Genomic DNA, 24590 nt, shown 5'->3' on the forward strand with positions numbered 1-24590 from the left:
CTCCCGCAGGACTCACATCCTCCATGTCATCCTCGTAGTCCAGGGCGTCCTCCTTGTGCCCGTCCACCCTGAGGAAGAACTCGGCGTGGCCCATCTTGCCGTTGCAGTCGCGGAACTCGGCGGGCAGCAGGGCCGCGGGGCCCAGCCCCAGCTGGCGCACGGAGGGCACCCGGAGCAGCTCCGGCAGCTCCTGGGAGCCGCGGTAATCCAGGGATTCCGCCCGGTGGGGCAGCGAGGGCCGGCTGAGCGTGCTGGACTTGGCGTCGTCCGAGTCGTCGTCCGTGCTGCCTTTTCCCTCTCCGGACAGCAGCGACTCCCGTTCTCCCGACTGGTTCTTCTTCTTGAGGCTCGGCGCCCTGCCCAGGCTGTTCCAGCTGGAGCGGCGGCTGCCCCAGTTGCTGCTGGTGCCCCAGTTGGTGCAGGGGGAGCTGCGGAGGCTGGACTGGGAGAGAAGGCAGGCGTGGGAGGGGGTGTTTGCAGGAGGGAGACAAAGGGTTGGGGCGTTTTGGCCAGATTGGTGAAAGTCACGGCCTCCCATTCCCGCTTTTGGCACCGCTCCGATTCCTGCCTTGAGATGGGAGCACCCGGCCAAGGCCACGCTGAAGGTGGTCCTGGACCACACCTGGAGCATGGCCACCACCCCTCTGTCCTGGTGGCTCCCTGGCAACACCAGCTCTCCATAAAAAATGAACCCAAAGACATCAACAAGCGGCATTTTGCTGAACCGGCACGTTCTTTGCTCACGTTTAGGTTGTTTCAGCTGACAACTTCCCTGCCTTCCCAAGGGAACCTGAGTCACCTGAGTGCCTGCTGGGAATTGTGCCCCTATTTCCATTACTTTCCTTCCATTTGCTGCGGGAGGAAGTGGAGTGAATGTTTCTCCTCCACAACTTTCAGTGCGTGTCGGCGCACTTGGGCAGGTCCCAGGCAATTCCCAGGATGGCAGAAAAGCCAGGAGGAAAACTCCCTTTTCCCTCCGTGGCTTCCTCCCAACACAAACCAAGGAGAAACTGCCTTCCTCCTCCTCCTCCTCCTCCTCAGCGCTGGCCAGTTCTCCCCTGCATACTTCATCTGCCTGTGGCTGGTGGCCCTGCCGCGCTCCCCGAGAGAGGATTGGCAGGATGAACATCCCTCTCCAGCAGCTCACAATCCCATGGAAGCCCCAGGCAAGGAGCAGTCAGCTCTGTTTTCTTTTCAAAGGCATTAGGTTGACTAAGCAGCTTAGCAAGGGGGATGGTGGCTGTGCCTGGGCGTGAGGTGCCTTCACGGTCTGCTGCCTTGATTCGAACATGAGCTCGCAGTTACGGAGCAGAGGAGTGGGATGGATAAACAGCAGCAGCAATCCACCCTGCCTTCGCTGCTGCCTCCGCTCCCCGCGTGCTCGGAGCTGCCCTGCCGACCCCCTGCTGCAGTCCTGGCATCGGGGGAGCATCACAGCCTCTTCAGGGGCCTTTGGGAACTCAGTGCCTTCCAAAGGAATCATGGAATTGATGCCTTAAGTTTTAGCTTTCGTATTTTTCGGATCCTGCACATTAGAACTTCACATAAAGTGTTGGCAAGTTCTCCTCACAGCTCAGGCAGGCACAACAATCCTTTTCCAGCCCAAAAACCAAGGATTTAACTCTGAACTTCACATGAAGTGTCACCAAGTTCTCCTCACGGCCCAGGCAGACACAACAATCCTTCTCCAGCCCCAGAACCAAGGACACCGTTGCATCCTCGGGCCCAAGAAGTGTTGGCAGCAGCGAATTGAGGAGAGCAGTCTGGGAGGATGGGACTGCATCACCTGCAGCTGGAATTGGACATCAACCCCGATGTGGAAATGGACCAGAACTTATAAAAGTGTGAAAACTCGTGAGCCCCTCATCCATCTTGGGTCTGTCTTGGGTAGAGCACATGGCTCCTGTACTGCCCAAGGTGTATCCTTGGAAGGCCTTTTAATAAATCCCTAATTTATTCCTTTAACTCTGTCCAGCCTCTGTCCAGTGACCCTCAAAAGGCACCAGAGTTATAGAATGGCTCGGTTTGGAAGGGACCTTGAAGATCATCTCATCCCATCTCCTCATTCCAAACCCCCTCATCCCCTTGCTCCCTGGATTTCCCCTCCAGCAGGGCTGTGGGACCGTAACCAGAGCTCAAGGGAAAATGTTTCATCCCCCTGACACAACATAAATTCAAGATACACCCCTAAAACACCAGGGGGGAAGAAGATCTCATCCTCACACAACACCTGACAGCTTCTCCAAGACATCCCAAAAGGCCAGTGTGGCTGGAAAAGATTCCTGCTCCTCCTCCTTGGGGTCATGGAACTCGTTAAGGTTATGGCTCTCCAGTGAGATGGTTTGGCAAGAGCTTCCCGTGGGGCAGCAGGCAGGAAAATCCCAGTAGATCCCTGTTTTCCCTTTCCATGGACTCAGAGTCCTTGGCTGTTCTGTTGTCACCGCCCTGGCCCAGCGCTGCACACCCCAGCTCTGCTCTCCTCCTGCTTTTCCTACATTTCCCATCTCCCGCAGCCTCCTTTCTGTTCTCCAGCAACGTCTATCCCCGGTGTCTCACACCACCCCAGGCTGAGCTCAGCTGGTGCTGGTAACACCAAACTCGTGGGATCAACCCCCGTAAGGGCCATTCCCTCGATCCTCGTGGGTCCCTTCCACCCCAGAACATCCCTGGAGACAAGGACGCCGCGCTCTGCGTCACCGAGGGGATGTTGCTGGCCACAAGAACCTACCAAGGACTTCTGGTCGTAGCCCGTGGGGTCCAGCGAGGCGTTGCTGCCTCTCCTCGAGTCCCCGAGGGCGTGCAGGGAGTCCAGGTGTGGGGAGCACTTCGGGGTGGGCATCGGGGTGGCCGCCGTGCGCATGATGATGGGCGGGGGCACGGCTCCCCTGACCTCCAGGTGCCCGTTGGGGGTGACAGCCAGTGAGTACATCTTCATCTCTGCACACAGGGGGACAGAGGACACCACGTGAGGGGACCCTGCTGCTGGGGACCTCCAGCAGCTCTGCCAAGCGGAGCTGTGGGCAGTGAGATCCTGCCATGGTGTTGAAAGGCTTCGGGTGAACGCCACGATCTCTCAAGGAGCCTTTGGGAACTCAGCGCCCTCCAAAGGAATCGTGGAATTATGGAATGGCTTGGCTTGGAATGGACCTTGGAGATCATCTCATCCCATCTTATCCCATCTTATCCCATCTTATCCCATCTCATCCCAACCCATCTCATTCCATCTCATTCCATCTCATTCCATCTCATTCCATCTCATTCCATCTCATTCCATCCCATCCCATCCCATCCCATCCCATCCCATCCCATCCCATCCCATCCCATCCCATCCCATCCCATCCCATCCCATCCCGTCATTCCAAGCCCCCTTCCACAGGCAGGGATGCCTCCCACTAGATCAGGTTTCTCCAAGCCCCTGGAGCTTTGAGCACTTCCAGGAAGTTTTGGTCTCTGTTCCTTGGGATTTAGAGAGTGGAATTTGAGTTTTGGGGCTGGCTGAGAATTTCCAGGCTGAATTCCACCTGGGGATTCCAGCTCCTGTCTGAGCTGAGTCTGGAGTTTCAGGATTTTGTGACATGCCTGAAGTTCACACGTGGGGAAGCACTCAGCAAACACTGGGAACAGGAAATGGAAGTTGCTTTTTCCCACCCATAACAGAAATGGAATTGCACAGCACTGTGGAAATCCCAAAAATGAACTATTTTAGCTGTAGGGCAGGAACAGGCTGCAAAACCCAATATTTGCTCTGAACCAAACCAGAGCTAACCCTGTAACAGAACCAAACCCCACACTAGAGCTGGACTAATTCCTGTTCTACTGGGCTGAGTGGGCTCTGCTTTCATATCAGGAATCAGCTGATATTTTAGAACCAGCCTTGAGGAGGGGGAAGGATCAGAAGGGAAGCAGTTCATTTCTGCAGGGAGAAATCCAACTGGGTGCCTCACCCCTGCTCTGTTTGTTCCACCGGGGGCTCTTGCAGTAAAATTTGCTTTAATTGGATATGTTCAGCTGCTGTTTGTGCACAAATCCCTGACCTGCACCCCAGGAATCCAAGGGGATGCTGGAATTCACCTCGAGGGTGGAAATTTCAGCTAAAATTTGCTACTCTGCCAAACACGTCCCTCCTGCCTCTGAGTTAAACACCAAGAGCTCTGCACTGGAATTGCTGAAACCTTTTTGCTGTTGAGTCATCACTTGGCCCCTGGACACAATCACTCCTGGACGTGGACTGACAGCACCTTCAGCCCTGGTTTCTCTCTGTGTCACCTGAGCAGAGGTGACAATATTTCTTTCCCCCAGAAATCTCTCCTGATTTGAAGCTGGTGCAGGTTTGGTCCCGTGGGCTCATTCCTGTCCCATTGCAAGGGATGTTTGATCACTTGGTGTTGGGGATTTGCTGCTTCGTGCCCAGCCTGAGCTTCTCCATCACCTTCCTGTGATCCAGCTCTGCCTCAGCTTCCCCAACAAATGTTTCTGCCCCTTCCTCAGCTGAATTCCCCCTGCTCCCCACAATCAGCATTTCCTTGGCTGAAACAAATCCTGTTTTAGAAGCATTTGGAGGGATCCTAACAGAGCCCAAGCTGGGAATCAAAGGAAGCAGGAACTGAAGTGGCTCCTGTTTGCCATCATTCACTGTTAAAAATGTGTGATCCCTCTTTGTCACCCCTCTGGCTGCAAAGTGAAGGCTGTCGCCTCCAATTCCATGTTTTTGGTACACCAGAGCAGTGTGGGCCTTCCCTAAATCGACTGCCAGAACCTCCTGGAACACAAATGAGCAGCAACATTTTCCATCCATCAAACCTCACCCAAATGCATTTTGTGTGGGAAACCAAAAGGAACAGATGAGAACATGATTGATTGGAAAAGCTGCCGAGAAGTGGGGTGAGAACATTGCTGTCAGCAAAGCACTCTGTGCTAATGGTGCAGGGGGAAGGAGGAGACACAGCTAAAAATTCTTGGGGATGTTTAAATTAGAAAAAAACATCTGTCTAAAGGAAATATCAGTGCTCATCCAGCTTCCCCTACGCTTTGCAGAGCTGCTCTGGTCACTTTGCAATCAGATTAATTGCCAAATAAACCTGGGTTCTTCTGTTGTGGAAGCAGAGTTGTATCTCCCAAATCCCCAGGAAAGTGCAGGCACAAAACCCCACCTGTTGCTCTGAGGTCTTTCAGCTTCTCAAACTCGTCCTCAAAGTTGGCAGATGTCTTGTCCTCATCTGTGTCTGACCTGTTGGCATCTCCCTGCAGAGAGGAGGAGGGTAATTAACAGACTCAATTCATTAGGATTCCTCAGCAGCTCAGAGCTCTGCTCCCCATGGGTGGTTTATACCGAATTCCCTCTGAGACCACCCTGGGAATGATCCCAGGCGAGTCCCTCTTCCTTGTTTTCCCTCATCTGGACAGAAAGGAAGATGCTGTGGCTGTCACCGCGTCCCTGCCATGTCACTGTGCTTCCTACACTGCTCCTGGAACAGCAGATCCCAGGGGAAAACATCCCAGAGCAGCTGGAATTGCAGGAATGACTGAAAAGCCTGGCATGGTGGGGCTGCTTGTTTGCTCTCTCCGTGATCCCAGCTAAAAGCACGGAGGGTTTGATGTCAAAGGATGTCAGAGGGTTTTAATCCTGTGTTTGACAGCACTTTAAAATTGACTTAGATCTGGAAACCCTGATTTGCTTGTGCTGGCTGGGAACAGATTGTTTTGGGAAATCTCTTGGCAACCTGAGGCAGAGGGAATGAGGCCAGTTTGCCTGGCAGCCCTGCAGCGTCTCAGGACAGGGAAGAGCCACCCTCACCCTGCCTTTCCTGCTGGAAGTCCACCTCGTTTTCCCCTTTGCACACATCTGCCAGCAGAAACGATCAGCCTGGGCCAGAGGAGCCAGCCTCAGGCTCTCCTTGCTGGGGGAGGGATTCCAGCAGAATGTCAGCAGGACTCTGGCTGGATTCCTCAGGACTGCAGGAATTTGTGCAAATCCACAGCAAACGGCTGGATTGAAGAGCTGATCCCAGAAAAAGGAGCGCAGTTCCTCGCCTGGTGCCTGAACAAATCCCCACAATTTCCAGAGGCACGGTGCTGAAGTGGCAATGAACTTCATTTTGCCTGTGATTTATTGCAAACTGCCGCGGCCAGGATGAGCGAAAGGCTTGAGCTGCCTGATTCATCTTTGTTTCAGAGCAGAAACGCCAGTGCAGAGTGGATGAAAGATCTGCACAATTTTGGAAGGTTTTCCTGCTCTCCCAGAGCAGCTCTGGGGGGAGATTTCAAAATGACATGGGAACGGTGTAAGCACAAATATGCAATTACGGCCCTGTTTGAAGTCTGGCTACTTGCACGAAGCACAAATGTACTAAAAATGGGTTTGTGGCCATTTAAGTCTGTTCTCTTCTAGGAAAATTCCTGGCAAACTTGCTCCAGAGGCAGATCAGGAGCTGGCATCAGGCTGAGAGCGTTTGCTGTGGTTCACAGGACAAATTTTAGTGCCCTTGCTGAAGCCCTGCTGATGCTTCTGAGTTGAGAGCAGCTCTCAGCTGCACACGTCTCCCAGGAGTCCCTCTCCAGATACATAAAAGAAACACCTGAGCAAATGGAGGAGAAATTCTCCTCAGTGACTCCTGTGGCTGCTCAGAGGGCAAAGTCAAAGAGGTCAAAACAAGAATTCTGCCCTGTTCCCAGCAGCAGAACCAGGCATGACAAAAGCAAACCCAGCTCGCAGAATCTGTCTTTGTTTTGCAGCCAGAGCAATCTGCTTTGGTGGAAGGTTCCCTGCCCATGGCAGGGGGTTGGAACCAGAACTTTGAAGTCCCTTCCAGGCCATTCCAGGATTCCATGATTTCTCAGTGCAAGGCCTGAGAGGAGCCCTGCAGGGTTTTGTGTAACACCTCTCGCTGAGACAAGTGATGAGCCTGAAGTCAGGGCTGAAAATAAATGGGAACAGAGAGCAAAATGTGCCCTGCAAGTGCCACGTCTGCGGCTGCTGCTTTGGGGTGAATAATCCAGGCTGGGAAAAGCAGAGCTTACACACATTTAAACCAAGAGTTCTGAAAGGAGCCATCAGGGCTGAGCAGGGAAACCACAGTTTGTCTGGAGGAGCAATCAGGCACTCAGAGAGCTCTGCCCAGCTCTGGCTGCACATCAGCACGAGGTTCCACCTCCCAGAGGGCAGGGGAGGAACGGGAGCTGCTCCCTGCAAAGATCCCTGTGGGCTGCCAGGCTGCTGAGCAGAGAAAAAAATCCTTCCACCTTATAAAGCATCGTCCCAAAGATCCAAGAATTTCGTGTTAGGAAGCTGGAAACAGCTTTGGAACAGCTGAGCTCCAGAAATATTCCAGAAGGGACAGAGTCCCAAGGAAAGGACAAGACTCTGAGCCATCCTGGTCCTCAGGGCTGGAACATGTGGAATCACAGAGGGGAAAACATGAGGGGAAAGCCCTGCTCAGCAACCCTGATTTCCTTTTAGGACAACCCCGATTCCCTTTCCCTTATCAAGGGAAGCCAGTTGATTTAATCTTTTCTTGGATTTTAGTAAAGCTTTTGGATATATTGAAAGCCTGAGTTCCACCACACAGAAACACAAACTGTGGGATATATGGGAGATCTGGTGAGTAAAATTAATCTCAAATGGTTTCTTCTAAATCACACAGCAGACCGTGTAGGAGATCAAAAGTCCTGGCCTCCCAATTCCCATTCCACATCCAGTGGGCTTTAACTGCAAAGATTGATCCAGCAGAGCTTCAGGTGCCCAACACAGCTCATCTGCACCCGTTAAATTTCAATTTAGGGCTGCAAAGGTTGATCCAGAAGAGCTTCAGGTGCCCAACACAGCTCATCTGCACCCCTTAAATTTGATTTGCGTGGGTATATGATTTCCCTGACATGGATTATCCCCACCCGTGTGTGTCAGCTCTCTCCCCAGCCTGGATCACTCACCTCTGCCTGGAATCCTTCCACCAGGATGGCCACCAGGAGGTTGAAGAGCACGTAATTGCCAAAGGTCATCAGGGCCACGAAGTAGAGGGCGGCCCAGGAGGAGGTGGAGGCCATCCCGTTGTAGAGCACCACGTTCCAGTCCTCCTGCGTCAGGATCTGCAGGGAAAGGGCAGCAAGAGCCTCAGTTCCTCCAGTGCTCGGTGCACAGCAGCTGCACTGAACCCCTGCAGCTCCCCCTCTCCTCCTGACCTTTCCTCAGCCAAGCCATGAGATGAGGCAGCAGAAATTGGCCTTTATTTAGCTCTTTTGCATGTGATTTCGGATCACGCTGTAGAAATTTGCCTTTATTTAGATCTTTGCACCTCTGCTGGCGGAGCCTCCCCTCCCTGCAGGAAGGGCTGGCGCTCCACAGAGGACAGTTTAGATCCAAGATATCCCAAAGTGAAGGATGCACTGTCCTAATCCCATTATTTCGTGGAGATGTTGCCTCCTCTGATAACCATCAGAAGATAACAGGCCTGAGGCCACAGATCTTGTCTCCTCTCAGGCTGCTCTTTAGGAAGCAGCTGGAGCTGAAGGAAAGGGTAAGGGACGGGATATTTAATGAGATCTGTGACATTGGGTGGCTCCAGAACCTCAGGGAAAACCTTTAGGTAAAAACACTGGGCAGAAAAATCCCCGTCACTGCAAAAGATCTGAGGGATCTTCCTCAGGGATTTCTGCTCTCCAGCTTCAAAAATCCTGGAGAAATGGATGACAGGCTCACGTTCCACATTAATTCAGGCAGTGAAAATGGCCCCAAAGCCCCCAAACCAAGGTGGCTTTGGGGACAGGAGTGCTGCACTGAGTCATGCTGCTCAATAACCTTCCGGGGACACAGGACTGAACCTCTGTGCTCCGTGCCAGCTGCGTTTCCCAAGGGATTGGGAGGAGAAACGCAGCAATCCGTTGTGTTGGGAAGGCAAAAATGGGAAGCTCTGAGGCTGGAGTTGATTTGTCCTTGTTCCTTTGTAAGAATTTATATCCACAGCGAAGGCTCTGGACTGGTTTCCACCTTGAGGGATGCTACTCTGCCTTCAGAAACTTTATTTACACTTGTTGCACTCAGATTCTAAGGCCTGAGCTTTGAAAGTCTGATCTTTGTATTTAAAATATCCTCAAAACAGCAGCTGATTCCTCTGTTGTGGAAGCTGCCAGGAATTTCAGGCACAAACCAGAACTTGGCTGCAGAGGAACCACAACTTTTTATATCAAGCACCTCCAGCTGTGGCTGGGGAGGGGATTTGTCACTCCCAGTTACACAGGATTGTTTGCAAAGGGGCAGTGCAGGAGACAGAGATCTGCAGAGCAGGAGCAGGATGGGCAGCAAAAAAGGAAAAGAAGAGTGGACACCCTCCTTTTACTGATAAGAGATACAGGCAGTGCTGATTTTGGGTAGATTTCAGGGCTTTTAGACACAGAAACGCCATCTCTGCCCTAATAACTCTTCACTCCAAATTCAACACCTCCTGGAAGAGTTTCATGAAACAAAACCTCCTCATGTTCCCCCTTAAAAACATCCCTGAGGACGCAGAGCTTACCTGGAACACGGTCACAATGGCCCAGAGTAAGGAATCAAAATTCTTCCTGTCGGGAACTGTGTCTCCTGTGTCGGTTTTCAGGCTGAACTTGCATCCAAAGAGGTGCATGCCGAGGATGCTGGAGTGGGGAGAGGGAGATGGAAGGAACACGTGGGTGAAATGTGCTTGCAGGGGTTTTATGGATACTTTTATGCTCCTGGTGGGTTTTTTTTTCACCCTGCAATTTGTTTCTCCTGCCTCGCATTTCATTCCAGTTGTCTGCACTGCAAGGGAAAATCAAGGATCTCCTTTGTCTGGAAAAATGACAAACCATGTTGCCAGCTCCCTGGTTTCCAAGCAGAGGATCCTGAGGGGCATTAGAAGGTCAAACAGGCAGAAATCTCGGAATCTGCATAATTTCCATCCCAAATCTAATACTGGTACGGTTCAGTCAGTGACAGGCACAGCTCAGGAGCCTCTGAGGGGCAATTACCGCCCGTTTGCATCCTTCATTCACCCCTGCAATGATGGCATTCCATGAAAACCAGGCTGGAAAGGGGTAAATATCCCACTGGGAGCACTCCCCACACAGTGCTGCCCTGTCCCTATGCCCACCCACACATTCCCGAAATGGAACAACTCCTCAAGCAAGAGCCGCCGGGCTGGGAATTACCTGAAGATGAAGATGAAGAGCATGAGCAGCATGCAGAAGGTGGCCACGTTGTCCATGGTCTTCATGAGCACCACGAGCTGGCGGCGCAGGGCGGGCATGAAGCGCACCAGCTTCAGCACGCGGAGCAGCCGGAATGTGCGGAGCACGGACAGGCCCCCGTCCGACTGCCCGATGATCTCCCAGACACTGCAGGGACACGGGGACACCGCTGGGACCAGCTGCTTCCCCCCAGGAATCCGCCCTTTTCCCGCTCCTTTCCCGCTCCTTTCCCGCTCCTTTCCCGCTTTTCGCTCCCCAGCCGTGTGGTCGCGCCTCTCGTGGCGCAATTCATCTCCTTTACAGCTGTTTAGGGGGTGAATTCCCTCCTTAATTCCCCTTTTTTTCCCGGGGTTCTCCATGTCTGCACCACTACAGTAATGTGGGATGCAGTTTTGTCCCTGGAATATCCATTCCTACGATATCGGAATATCAGCACAGCTCTGTTATTTTTCTTCTGGCATCTCTTAAGAGAATTAGGGAAACAAAAACCCACTTCAGGTCAGTAGGATCGATAGTTTTCTGTCCCTTGAGGTATTTATCCCTTTGGAGCATCCAGAGGGATGTTTTGGGGGGGTTTGGTTGGATCAGACCTTTGTTCAGAACTCGACTTTTCCGAACCTTGAGCCTTGTCCGGATCACAGGGATGCGCCAAGGGCACTCTCCTGGTTTACACCTCTGTGTCCCTGGAACTCTTCACCCCAAATTCCTGATGGAGGGGGGGTCAGGAAGGATCCCCTGGGGAGCACAGTGGAACAGGGCCCTCCCTTCTCCTCCTGCTTGCCCAGTTCCAGCCGAGCTGGGGTGGTTTGGGAGAGGGAGGGCACTGCTGGCATGGGGACACCCCCAGCACCCCTGTCCCAGGAACAGCCACCCTGCACTGGAGTGGAAAATCCACCCCAGTGCCAGATGCGTGGCATAAACAGATTTTCCTCTCCATCTGCCAGGTTGATTTACTCTGGACATTACTTTGGCTTCACTTTAGCCCTCCTAAAGACAGGGATCCAAAAATCCAGCACAATTAGAGCACATCCCAACCCTGGATTAACACATGGAATCACGGAATGAACCAGGCTGGAAGGGACTTTTAAGGTCACCGAGCCCTAAAACCTCCTCACCAACCAAACCACGGCACCGAGTGCCACATCCAGTCTTTTGAACACATCCAGGGATGGTGACTCCACCTAAATTTCCCTTGCCATTCCCGATCCTCATCCCTCTCCCCAGCCTGTCTGGACCCCCAGCCGTGATGGGGAAAGGACCAGCAGTGACCTGATGACCACGATGATTCCGTCAAAGATGTTGTAGGGGTTCTTGATGTAGCCAAAGATCCCAAAGGCCAGGAGTTTCAGGAGCATCTCCAGGGCAAACATGCTGGTGAAGACGATGTTGCTGATCTCTAAGGCGTTGGTCAGCTCGTCTGGCTGTGGGTGGAAAAGCAGGGTGGTCAGAGAAAATGGGAGATGTTCCTCCCGCTGGGATTTGTGCTCCTTCTGGAAAGCCACGGAGAAAAAGAAATGTCTGAGGGAACAGCAGATAAAACTCCTGGAGTGTCCCTGTGGCTTTTACTGGGATCACAGGATCTCAGCCCAGTTCTGGAGCAGCTGGAGAGGAACCGTGCCAAATCCAAAATAATTCAGGCTAAGCAAAGCAGCGGGTTTGTTCCAAGGTAGAATTATCCAGGCTGGAATCTGCCTGGATTCACATGGATCTCTCTGCTTTTCCTGCACTGACTCCAGCAGAACTTTGTGGATGCTGCTACATCCAAACCAGGAATGCTGCTTTGGACAGAGGAATATCACAGCTCTATTCACTACAACAAAGCATTTTTCTTCCAACACCTCCAAAGAGTTTTAGGGAAAAACCCTCACAATTAAAACCAGTGGGATCAATAGTTTTGTGTCTCTTGAGATACTTATCTCCCTTTGGAAATTTTCCTCCAAAACCCCAAAACAGCCTTTCCTAAAACCAGCAGATTGGAAGTGGCAGGATTTTAAGCATTTAAGGATTTGAACCAGCAGATTTTAATCCTAGCCCTGAGTGCCAGGACTGTGTTCAGGATCTCTGAGTTTCTCTGGGTGTGCAGGAGTTTAATGGAGCCAAAATCCAAGATTTTTCCATGCCCCTCCTCTATCCCAGCACCACATTCCCTCGGGCTCCAACCTTGCTTCCAGACATTCCATTCCTTTCCTGGGAAGTGCAGCAAAGCCTGCCCAGTGCCCAGACGTGGCAGGGAAAACGGGAAAAGGTGGGATCGATTTGTTCACTCACGGGAGCTGCTCCTTCCAACAGCACCCGGCTCTGCAGTGAGCAGTTCAAGTTCCAGGCCTGCTCCTTTGTGAGGCAAAATGAGTCTTTTTCATTTCCTTTTCCTCAGTGTAATGACACTGTCTGGGAAAAGGTGTGATTTTCATATCTGACTCATCTCCTGGACTGATAATAATTCCCTTTATTCCCCATCCCTCGTTAGGGGGGGTAAAACCCGGCTGGTTTGGGGGGATGTTGTGGCACTATTTGAGGCTCTAAAGGAGAAACCACTGTAACACCATCACACTGAACTCCACACTCGGGAAATCCAACCCTTAGCAGTGGGAGGAGAGGGTGGAAGAGTTAACTGGGATTCGGGAAGAGCCCACACATCCTCTCCAGCTCGTGGGCTGCTAATGAGCCATCATTCACTGCTAAATTACTCCCTGCAATCGTCTGTCTGCTGCTCAACCATTTATCGGGGGGAAGAGCACTCAGAGCTCCCGGTTCTAATCCATAAACACGAATTGCCATGGGATACCGGGAGAAATCTGGGAAATCTGCAGTTCTTCCATCTCCAGCCAGCACCTGAGCAGCAGGGCCCGATCCCCTCGCATGGAGCAGAGCTCACCCATCCCATTCCTCTCCATCACGATGCCAAAACAACCCGGGGAGAGGCAAAAATAAAACCTTCAGCAGCAGCTCAGGGCCGCTCTGGGATGGAATTTAACCAGCTCTCCACAGAGACTGATCCTAAAATAGCCCTGCAGGCTCCCAGGCTCCGAGCGGTGGCAGGACACGGTGCTGGCAGCGTCCCCGAGCTCTTTGGCAGGACCTGGCACGTTCAGGGTCCCCCCCAGGACGAGGGAATTCTTGACAAGGAGCAAAATAACTCATTAAAGTCTCGTGTCCCCACAGGCACAGACGGAGAGCTCCTGGAACAGGGTGTCGGTGGCAGGCCGAGGCTGGGAAATTAATGACAATCATCAGCAAGGAATCACACGGAATCCCAAATCCCAGGATCACTGTGGCTGGAAAAGACCTCCAGGACCATCGAGTCCAAGCTGGGCCTGATCCCCACCTTGTCCCCAGCCCAGGGCGCTGAGTGCCACCTCCAGGAATTCCTTGGACACCTCCAGGGGTGGGGACTCCAAACCTCCCCGGGCAGTTCCAAGGCCTGAGTGCCCTTTCCATGAAGAAATTCCTGCTGATGTCCAACCTGAACCTCCCCTGACACAGCTTGAGGCCATTTCCTCTCACCCTCTTGCTGATTGTCTTGGGGAAGAAGCCACCATCATTCTTGACAGGAATCTGCAGCCTGCTGGGGTTGCTCTGTTTTCCCTGCTGTTTCCCAGCACTTTTTTCCTGGGAAACATGGAAAACCTGCCCACTGCTATTCCCAGAGCCTCGTCCACTCCCAAAGAGCGGCAGCCTCACGCACCGAAGGCAAACGTAGTGTGGGGTTCTCCAAATTCCCCGTGCTGCTGCCAGGAGTTACAATTGGATCATGAAAATTTGGCTTCCTGGCGAGCACTTCAAAATCCCTAATCCTGGAATGACGTGGATATAGAAGCACGGAATCGCTAAGGTTGGAAAAGACCTCAAAGGTCTTCGAGTCCAACATGAAAAGACAATCTCAGAGTCACCACCAAAAAAATCTGACAAGCTGAACCACCCCAAAAACACCCCAAGGCAAATAAAAGGAATTTGTACATTGTTGTTCTCTAAAATCCCAATTTTCCTTAGGCAAACCCAAGATTCTCCCGTGGCCTGTGGAGCACTGAGCCAGTCCTGGATTTATTTCCCAGTTTCCCTTGACAATTTGTGTCCTTTTTGCTTTGTCCCCAGCGCCGTGACTTTTGCTTCCTATTGAAATCCGGGAGAAAAATCTGCAGTGATCTGTCAGGGAGGGGAGAGAGGCCACGAGGGACGGGAGAGGCCAAGGAGGCGGCCTGGAACGTCAGCAGCTGTGCCCAGGAGCTGATCCAGCAGATTGCAGCACGGCAGGACGCCTGGGAAAGGTTGAGGGACGGCTGACACTGCAAAATCTCACCTCAGGGATCTTCATTATCCTTTTGGGATGGCGTTTGGAGCGGCGATGACAGGGCCAGCCGCGAGCAGGGATGTGGGAGCGGGATCCTGCCGGGACACCAGGCAGGACAAGGACGGATGGGCCTGAACGGCGGCCAAGCTCTGCTGGGGATTATTGGAGTGGAGCAGATGAGCCAAACATCCAATGCTCCAGCCTTGTAATTCCCTTCTCCCGACACCAGCAGCCCGGGAAATGGGGATATTTTTGCGCCTTCTGAAATGGTTTATTGCTCCCAGCGCAGATTTCCCGCTCCTCCCGCTCGCTGACGAGCAAAGATCCATGAGAAGGGTCAAGAAAGGGACACTCAAGATGGATTTGGCCATTCCCTCAGAGTCAGCCACTAGGAGCCACTGTTGTTTCTTGTCCAAATTAAAGCCAACCCCAGAGCAGGAGTTTTTTTTTTCCAGGAGTGAAACAAATCATCGATTTGCTGCAAACAAAGCTTTTCATGGCGAGGATTATTTTCATCCAACTTTCTGGCTGGGAGAAAACGAAATCACAGCAACACCTTCAAATCGCTGCAATGTCTCCTTTTGACCTCCTCCGAACTGGGAACTTCAGGCTTTTGGCTCGAGCAGTGGTTCTGTCACGAAATGCAGCTCGGATCGGGATGTGGAACAAAGCTTGGCAGCAACATGAGGCGCTTCCAGGAGAGTTGGTCTAAAGTGGAGGTTTTTGCTTTTTTTGCCAGTTTTTTCTCAAAGCCCTAACAACTCTGGCAGGGAAAATTCCTGCCCACCATTGGGCTCCGAGCTGCACCAGGAAAAAAATTCCTTTTCCACACAAAAAGAGGGAGAGCACGACCGCTCCCAGCAGCTTTGGGGATCTCCACACCTTTTGCTGCTGTAATTATTGACCTTTACATCAGCCCAGAATTCCAGAGCTGAAAGGGGACCACGTGGAATTGCAGGAAGATCCAAAATGCTCAGGAATCCCCAGGATATGGGAGAAGATTGGCAGTGCTGGCATGAGGATCACACTCAGTCTGGAATGGGAATGGTCGTGCTGGAAACTGTCACCAAAAACCAGCACAGAAAGGTTTAACCCCAAATCCCACTGGCAGATCCTAGGGAAGGCTCAAAAAAGCTCAGATTTGAGTCTAAACTTTAGAATTTCAGCTTTGAATCATCCTTGGGCTGCAGGATTCAGTTTCCCACTATTCGAAGGAAGGGCAGGAACTGTGTGGGATCAGTTTGGAAGATTTCAGCATCCTTGAGTTTAAATAAGAGCAAGCCTTGACTGCAGGCAAAACACGTCCCCCTCTGCCCATTTTCAAGGCCATATTTATGCTGCAGAATATTCCAGCGATTCCAAACTATGCTTTTATTAGGGACAAACCTCACACAGTTCATTCCAAGTTCAGATAAACAGACCAAAAAAATCCTCTCCTAAATAACTTGGGTCTGAAAGCCTCGGAAGCTCAGGCCCTCGCTGAGAATCTGCCACTTGTGGTTTCAGCAAGGACCCCAGAGCCTTCCTGGAATCACTGAATCCAATAAAACCCCAGGAGTCCCCCTCCAGATAAATAAAAGAATCACCTGAGCAAATAGAGGAGAAATTCTCCTCAGTGACTCCTGTGGCTGCTCAGAGGGCAAAGTCAAAGAGGTCAAAACAAGAATTCTGCCCCGTTCCCAGCAGCAGAACCAGGGGTGACAAAAAAACAGAAGAGAAACCCATCATGGTCAAATTATGGATGGCTCCTCCAAGCAGGGAACGAAGGGGTGGAATTTTCAGCCTTGGGTTCTCTTGGTGCACCTGAATTCCTGCAGGTCTCCAAGGACTGGGATCTCTTTGTGCCTCTTTTTCTTCTCGCCCACCTCTTCCCTCATCTCCTTTGATTGCTGCATCCACCAGCTGCTATTTTACATAATTTAGGCTCAGTCCCAGCAGGACAACTGGACAGGACACCTTTTTGCTCTGAATCTCGGAGAAATAATCCCTGACAGTGGAGAAAAGGGCTGTTCCACAGCACCTCCTTCCTGCTGGATGACCAGGGAAGCTCCCAGAGTTAGAAATGAGTTTTCCTTCAGAAATCCCCCTCCAAAGCAGCTCAACTTTCCCTGAGCTGGGAGAGCTGAGAGTGGCAGAGCCCGGAGGAGCAGTAAACAAACCCAGAACATCGAGTCTCGTAAACATCCTTTGCACTTGGGTTGTTTTTTCTCTTAGTCCCGAGCCTAAAGCTGTCAGTGGGACTCGCAGCACTTGTTTATGTTGGCTTTTCTGCTTTGGATGCTGCAGCCCAGCCCGCAGAGGCTCTGATCAGGCTCAATAATGATCTGTTAATCCTTGCAGTCCGTCTTTCCTCCCCTCACCTCATTTTTGGGTAATTATAATTCTCCAGTTGCCAGGTTTTCCATTGCCACCATTGCAGTTCACCTGCAAGTCTGCAGCCCCCTGTCATGGAATTCAAACCCACAGAGAATGCAGAGGGAGGAGAAGGAATCCAGGGATTTTTTGGACCATCCAGTCCCACCTAGGGTCACTTTCCACTATCCCAGGCTGCTCCAAGCCCTGTCCAACACGACCTGGGACACTTCCAGGGGATCCAGAGCTTCTCTGGGAATCTGTGCCAGGGCCTCCCCATCCTCACAGGGAAAAATCTGAGCATTCCCAGGACAAGAACCAGGGAAGGAGGGAAGCTGTGGCATCTCCTGAGCAGGGAAGGGACAGGCTGCCCTTCATTCTGCTGGCTTTTATTTCCAGCTGTGTCATTCCCATGCCTCTGGAGCAGGCTGGGAAAATCTCCTTTTCCAGGGAGTTTCAGGAGCAGAGCTGTCAGGGGATGTAAGTGACACCCCGGCAAAGATGAAGGCTCCATTTTGACCTTTATTTTTCTCTCCTTCTTTGCTTGTCAAAGATCAAACTGAGCAATTCTGATATTTCTGAGGTAAGTAAACAACCCGGCAAAGCAAACAAGCAGAACCCCCCGAGCAACTGCAGACCTGGCTGCTTCCTCCTCTGCATTCCCTGCCTTTCAAAAACCAAACCCCAAAAAAACCCCCAGGAATAAAACAAAGTGGGCTTTTCAACTCCTGCATCTGAAAACATCTCCTGTGTAAACCATTTGGGTGAAGTTTATTTACTGCAAGGTTGGACTCCTCCTGCCTGAAAATCAACTTCAAACTGCTTTAGTCCATCTAGACCACAGGAATTGCCTTCCTTTATGTGATATAACTTCCTGAAAAAAAAGGGTTTGGGTGGTGTTTTCCCAGGCTCGTGAGCACAGTTCAAAGTTATTTCTGCTCTCTGGCCTTGGAAAGGGATCAGGGACTTGAACCAGGATATCCCAGCCCTGGAAAGTGAGATATTTGCTATTTTGGGGTGCCACTGCCCCAAATTTAACAGCCAGGCACAACCACAACCTCTCAGAAGCACAAGTCCTGCTCAAGAAGGGTTTCTCTGTTATTAATGCCTCTCCTGAAAGTTGTGGCTTCAAGGAGTTTCTGCTTTCCACGGGAAAAAAACGTTGCACTGAGAGATTTCCAAATGGGCTCTGCTTCAAAGTAGGCTGGAAACAGAAGGGAAAAGAGATCTCCTCCTTGTGCCTGGTGATGGATGTTCCCTCCCTGGGTTTGGAATGAAAAATGGGGAATTTATTCTCGCAGTCACCTCCGTTCTCAGGTTTAATGCCTCTCTCTAAATGGGATCCTTCATGTGGAGCGATAACAATTTAATTGAAGATAACTGATGGCAATTTTTCCTCCCTTCAATTGACCTGCTTGATCTCCTAATGCTCTGCAGAATTCCTTTTAACTCACTGCTCCGTGGTTAATGATTCCATACCCAGAGGCAAAGCTCTGCTCCTTCCTGGAGCTGCCAACGGGACACTGGTGGGTGGAGGAAGCACTGAAACCCCAAAGCAGCAGAGCTCAGCTTCTCCAGCAGTGACCAGACTCCAAATTCAGGCACTGCCCAAGATTTTTGTGCCAGTCCTTCAAGTTCAGGTTTGGATTCTGGGAAGGAATTATTCCCTGTGAGGCCTTGGCACGGATTCCCAGAGCAGCTGGGGCTGCCCCTGGATCCCTGGAAGTGCCCAAGGCTGGGCTGGATGGGGCTTGGAGCAGCCTGGGATGGTGGGAGGTGACCCTGGATGAGCTTTAAGGTCCCTTCCAGCCCATCCCAGGATTCTGTCCCCAGGCTGGGATTGTTTTCTCGAGAAGAATCCCTGGATGCCACATCTCCCTCTCCTCGCAGAGCAGAGTTTGTTCTCTGGGATAATCAACTTCCTTCGGAAGCTTCCCGGGCAGGAGGTCCCACGTGGCAGAACATATTTGCAGTATTACTTTCCCATTTCTCAGTTTCATTCAGCAAAACGCAATTTCATTTCCAGTGACATAAATGCCAAGCAGGATTAGATCAACTGCTGCCTCCTCCAGCCTCTGGAGGATGGGGCCTGGGCAAGCTGAAACGTTCTCAGCAGAGATGTTTGGAAAAGCAGGGCAATCAGCTGGATTATATCCGGATGGAGGATCACTTGGAGCGACAGATGGCTCAAAAATGAGCCTTCAAATGAGAAAAACCCACCCAAACCCTCTGAAACGATGCCCCAAAGCAGGCCAGAGGTGCTCAGATTCAGTTATGAAATAAGAAGTCCCAGCAGGATGGAGCCAGCTCTCCAAATGAGCAGGGAATGTCTCCAGCAAAGCCCCCGGAGAGCTGGACTCTGAACACTGGTCCCAGCATCAGGAAAAAGAGGGAAAACGGGAATGTGGCTGTGCCGAGGCCAGGGAGTGTCTCCTGTGCTGGGTCCTCAGCAGGATCCACCAGGAGATGCTCTGGCCTCTTCCCAACATTCCAGAACCTTTTCCCTGGAAGTAGGAGCAGGTTTCTCTCCACTGCCATCCCACCCTGCATGGCCTTGGCTCCTTTCAAAGCCTCTGGCCAAAATCCAGGGAATTCATCCAGCCTGAATCATTCCCATCCATATGCTGAGGAGCACGGGCGGATCTGCCGGCCGGGACAGCTCGGAGCAGGGCCTGGGCTGAGCCTCACCCGAGAAATTTGGCTTCTCCCTCGCCACAAAAAAATTACATTCACCCAAGGAATTCTGTCCACACAGTTCCTGCCCGCTGCTCTGGGCTGAAGTCGTAATTAATGGCCCCAAAATCATCAGCACAATGCCTGAAATCAGCTCTGTTTGGCTGGTTAACCACAAAGAATGAATTTTTAAAATGTAATGCAGCATTCCTACTGATTCATGGTCCTTTTTAAAAGACATTAATAAATATATTTTTATATTTAGCCTGAAGTTATCTCAAATCTCATTAATTAGAAAGAAGAATGGAGGCTTTACCTTTTCCTTTTAGGTGTGAACTGAGTCCTGGGATATGAGGAGCTGGAATATTTAAGACAGGGATACACACAGAACCCATGGAATGTGCTACAGCCCCTTGCAGGCAAAAGGGAACAGCAGAGACCCTGCCTGAAGGAGTCTGCACAAGAAATGAAGGTTAATTATGGATTTTTCTTGGAAAAATCCTCCAGCCACACCCCACAGCTGCCCAGAGGTTCCGGATGCCCATCACAGGCGGCACCACATCCACTGAAGGTGGCAGGACACGCACACAGAGAGAGTAAAGAACCATTTCCCAACTCTTTGATGACACTTTAGCAACGATTCCATGATCTTTATCCGGCTCCTGGCTCTCTGAAACGCCGGGATCAAAGACCTTTGGGTTGTCATTAGCAGGCAAACCCAATAGAAGTTGTTTACTTCGGCCGAGTTAATGGCACTGGAAATATTTAATCAAAAAATGGACACACTCCCCCCTATTACCGCCAAGATGATTCAGAAGGGGCCACTTAAATCTGGTTTGTCAAGCCATTACTCATCCCCTGCTAATAGAGCTTTATGGAGAGTCCCTTTGAAAAATGCACTTTGGTGATCGGCGGGCACCGGGAGATGAAACGCAGCAGGGGAGGAAAGATGGGGAGATGTGTTTAGTCTGTGCTTGGAAAAAGACCTCGGCTTAGTCATCTGTGCAGCCCAGGGAGAGGAGCTGGGGTGGCTGCAGGGGGAAAGGAGTTCAAGGAGAGGGTAATTCTTGAGGAAAACGGGAGCCAGCAGCTGGAGCCGGCCTCTGAGCGCCTGGGTGGGACGTGAAGAGATGGGAGAAGGTTGGGAGAGATTTGAAAAGGTTCAAAGGTTTTGGGAGAGATTTGAAAAGGTTCAAGGGTTTTGGGACAGAAGGAGGGGATGAAAAGGTTGGAGGGCAGCAGGAGAAAAGCTGGGGAGTGTCTCTTTCTGGGTTTCCCTTTGGGAAAGTGGATCCCAGAGTGGGTTGGGTTGGAAGGGACCTCAAAGCCCAACCAGTGCCACCCCAAGGCAGGGACACTTCCACTGTCCCAGGCTGCTCCAAGCCTGGTCCTGGACACTGCCAGGGATCCAGGAGCAGCCACAGCTTCTCTGGGAACCTGTGCCAGGGCCTGCCCACCCTCCCAGGGAGGAATTCTTTCCCAATATCCCACCTATCCCTGCCCTCTTGTCAGTTCGAAGCCATCCCCCTGTCCTGGCACTCCGGGCCCTCGTGGAAAATCTCTCCCCATCTTTCTTGCAGATTCCCTTCAGGCACTGAAAGGCCACAGTTCGCTCACCCCAAATCCTCTTCTCCAGGCTGAACAATCCCCGTTCCAGGGGTTAATTAATCCCAATTAACCAGGGGTGTTCACTTTCGCAGTGCCAGGAAAGCTCTGAGCACCCTGACATGGGAACCTGAGGATGGAGCAGCTGAGCTGAGCTCTGTTTGTGCTGGTTTTTGTGACACTGGATCAGAAAGATCCCTTGGGATCTTAGGGTCCAAGCCATTCCTAGGGTGGGAAACTCACGTTTTCCAGGGGCTGATGAAGTTCAGGGACAGCACAGCTGGAGGAACCTCCAGCCCTTTTATCTGCCAGGACTGGACCGTGCTTGCTCCAGCCCCAATTTTGCTCCAGCTTCCCAAAGAGAGAAACGTTCCCAAATTGCTGAAGATTCCAAGGTTTGATAGCATGGAAATGATCATCTGCAAACCCACATCTGGAACCCAGGCAGCAGCTCCTCCGTGCTTGGATCAAACACGGAGCCAGGAGAACAAATCCAGGGGAAATCCACTTTTCCTCCCCGCCAGCAAATCCAAAGCAATTCCAGCTCCTTTTTGTCCAGGAAAACACAAAGCTGGGAGAGCCCAGGGTGCTCCAGCCCTCAGCCAAAGCAGGCAGATGGGAACCTTGGAGCTCCATGCTGTTCTTTCCAGGGAATTATTGATCCCTCCTTTCAGCCACGAGCTCCAGACTAAAGCAGCAATTAAAGCCCATCCAGCAGGATCAGAAAGGGAGAGCAGAAAGACAAAAAGGTACAAAAGCAGAGGATGTGTTTGCCAGCAGCCTCCAGCACCTGCAGCTCCTGCTCCAGCTTGGGAACGATGGAATCATGGAATGCCCTGGACCGGGTCCAGCTCCTGCCCTGACAACAAAAATCCCACCCTGTGCATCCCTGGGGAGCTCTCCCAGTGCCCAACACCCTCTAGGGAAGAACTTTTCCCTAAAATCCAAGCTAAACCTCCCCTGGCACAGCTCCAGCAGGGAGCAGAGCTCTCCATGGCCCTCAGGAGAAGCTGCAGAATATTTGTGCCTGAGGAATTGAAAAATAACAACAACAACAAGCAGGGACATCCCTCCTGCTCCCTGAGATGGGAGAGTTTGTTCTGCTGGGGCAGGGAAGGACACCAGAGGTCAGGGAGGAATTCCAAGGGGAAGAGAGGGAAGGACACCAGAGGTCAGGGAGGAATTCCAAGGCAGAGCTGCCCCTCAGCACAATCGGATCACCAGGACACTGCACTGAGGGAAAGGCTGGAATTTCCAAGTGGGAGCAAAAAGCAGCAGGAGAGTTCAGAGGATCCTGTTCCTCATCACCTGTTTGCATCCCACAGTTCTTTCCAGGCACAGGATTTGTACCTGGCAGAATTTCGCTCCCACACTTTCACCTTCTTGACAAAAAAACCTCCAGTTAAAAGAAATTCTATGAAAGCACCAGCAATATTCACGGAAATCACTGTGCTGACTTTGCACTGTGCTTCTCTTGCCATATTTATTCCTAACACTGGGAGAAGGACAAAAATGTCTGGAGAACGGGACTTCAAACCGAGGAGGTGATTTTCCATCGGATTTTTCTCATTCCTTTTGCAGGAGCAATGCCTCACCCCCAAGCCTGCCCAGGATTTTATCATTATGGGAACGAAATGACACAGGAAAAAATAAAAATCAGCGGTTCTAATTTGATATAATGGCATAAAATCACTGCTAAAATAATGAAATTCAGCTGGATTTCTCCTAATAACAGCAGCACTAATTAAAATTATTGCCATTCATTATTACTCTGGGGTTGTTGAGCACCTGAGACTCTCCCCAGGCAGGAGGGGATGAGCTTGGTTTTGGGGGTTGTTAGTTCGGCCTTGGTGAGCTGGGCAAAGGGGGCTGTTAACGAACACTAATTACCCACCACTAATTATGGCAGCAATAACAACACCTCTCCAATCACCCCCGAGATTCCCAGGCTCTGCCACATCCCACATCCAGCTGGGGAGGAGATGCCAGGCAGGGACAGCTCTGAAAAATAAACAAGGAGGGATTTCACTGCATTGAAGGACAAGGCCTGGAGCCACCTGGGGCAGTGGGAGCTCCCTGACCATGGATCCCTCCAACCCAAACCATTCTGGGATGATTCCATTTGCAACTTTCTCTCTTCCAAGCCCCAATCAAGTTTTTTTTTCCCCTGTTTTTTCCTGCCGAGTGGCAGAAGTGAAGCAGCTCCCGCAGGAGGAGCAGACACGGAACCAGAGCTGTTCCAATCCCCACGGCTGCTCCAGGGCCTGCATCCACCTCCTGCTCCCAGGAAAAAGCCAAACTGACCCAAACCCTCCAGGCAGGGATGGAACAGGCAACACAAGGTTGAATTTGAGAGTGGGAGAGTGAGAATTCAGATTTCAGCTCCTGCCTGGTGGCTTTAATAAACTCCTAAAGCTCCACCACCAACCCTGTGCCAACGCCGAGCCCCCGAGAAAGCCACGAGCTCCCAAACGCTCTTGCCCTGATGGAAATCCTCCTCGTGGGCTCCCAGAGAGGGCAGAGCGGGCTGAAAGCTGCCAGATTATTTTATTTGTGGCATCCACAGCGGATCTCCAGCAATTATTCGCTAAAAGCCAGGCTGGGGGAGGTGGCGAGTGTTTCCATGGCGATGCGCTGGCATTGCCTTGGTGACCACGGGCTGCTGGTGCTGCTGAAGCGCCCTGACCCCGGCACAGCTGAGCACAGCACGGAATTTCCCCCTTCCCTGCCTAATGATGGCTTTCACTGGAGCTCAGCCCCAGCCAGGAGTTGCCTCAGGTGGCTGTGCAGAGCCAGGGAAGCATCCTCAGTTCGTGGCAGCCAACCCTGAATTAACCTTTCCCTCAGCCAGCAGCAACCCAAGGCCGGCTCCAAACCTGGCTGCTCCATCCACCAACCAAGAAAATGGAGCAGGGGAGGCTCAGCACTTCATTAGCCCAGACATCAAAAGCAAATTAATCTATCAGCGTTTAAACCTTTGAAGGGAGGTCACGCTGAGAGACAGATGTGTTAACAAGGTGCAGGAGTAGCTGGCACATCAAAAAGCAGCTTTGCAGTTTCCTCCCAGGTGAGGAGTTCATCCAGCTTTCTGTGGGAGAGTCACGAGTCAGTCTGGCTCCCTCCAAACCATCTCCAGATAAAGTTTGTGTTTTCCTAAAAGCCTCATCCTGAGCTCACACGGCAGGGAAATGTCTCTGCCCTGGAGAGCTTCCACAGCTTCCCTTCCCAACTTTGATGGTTGGCCCGACTCCTGCCCGGCAAACCTGATCCCACTGAAGCATTCCTCCAGTTCCTTTCCAAATCCAGCCCCTGCACTCCACAGCCCCAACGTGGTTTCCATGGAGATGCTAAAAATCCCGAACGGCCACTTTGGGGTGCACGACAGAAACTTGGGGGAGCAGCAAAGGCTGGGCCAGAGGAGTGAGGAGGGAATTGGGGACCTGCTGGCTCTGAGCTGAAGGGAACAGGTCCCAGT

The 24590-nt window shown here is 51.7% G+C and overlaps 1 protein-coding gene across 2 annotated transcripts in view; it reads right to left on the reverse strand.

The window, feature by feature from the left end:
• CACNA1H (calcium voltage-gated channel subunit alpha1 H) overlaps positions 1-24590 on the reverse strand; it is a 104825-nt gene that overhangs the window by 36691 nt on the left and 43544 nt on the right. For both annotated transcript variants that reach the window (XM_088063874.1, XM_088063873.1), the window contains exons 9-15: positions 11467-11618; positions 10159-10344; positions 9507-9624; positions 7927-8082; positions 5151-5241; positions 2729-2937; positions 17-442 (exon numbers count right to left, since the gene is read on the reverse strand). In XM_088063874.1, the coding sequence (XP_087920000.1) occupies positions 17-442; positions 2729-2937; positions 5151-5241; positions 7927-8082; positions 9507-9624; positions 10159-10344; positions 11467-11618 (1338 nt within the window). The remainder of the gene's footprint in view (positions 1-16; positions 443-2728; positions 2938-5150; positions 5242-7926; positions 8083-9506; positions 9625-10158; positions 10345-11466; positions 11619-24590) is intronic.

This window comes from Pseudopodoces humilis, chromosome 18, assembly GCF_049639895.1.
Source record: "Pseudopodoces humilis isolate 2021_Gansu_Grassland_sample_001 chromosome 18, ASM4963989v1, whole genome shotgun sequence".
NCBI classification, from domain to species: domain Eukaryota; kingdom Metazoa; phylum Chordata; class Aves; order Passeriformes; family Paridae; genus Pseudopodoces; species Pseudopodoces humilis.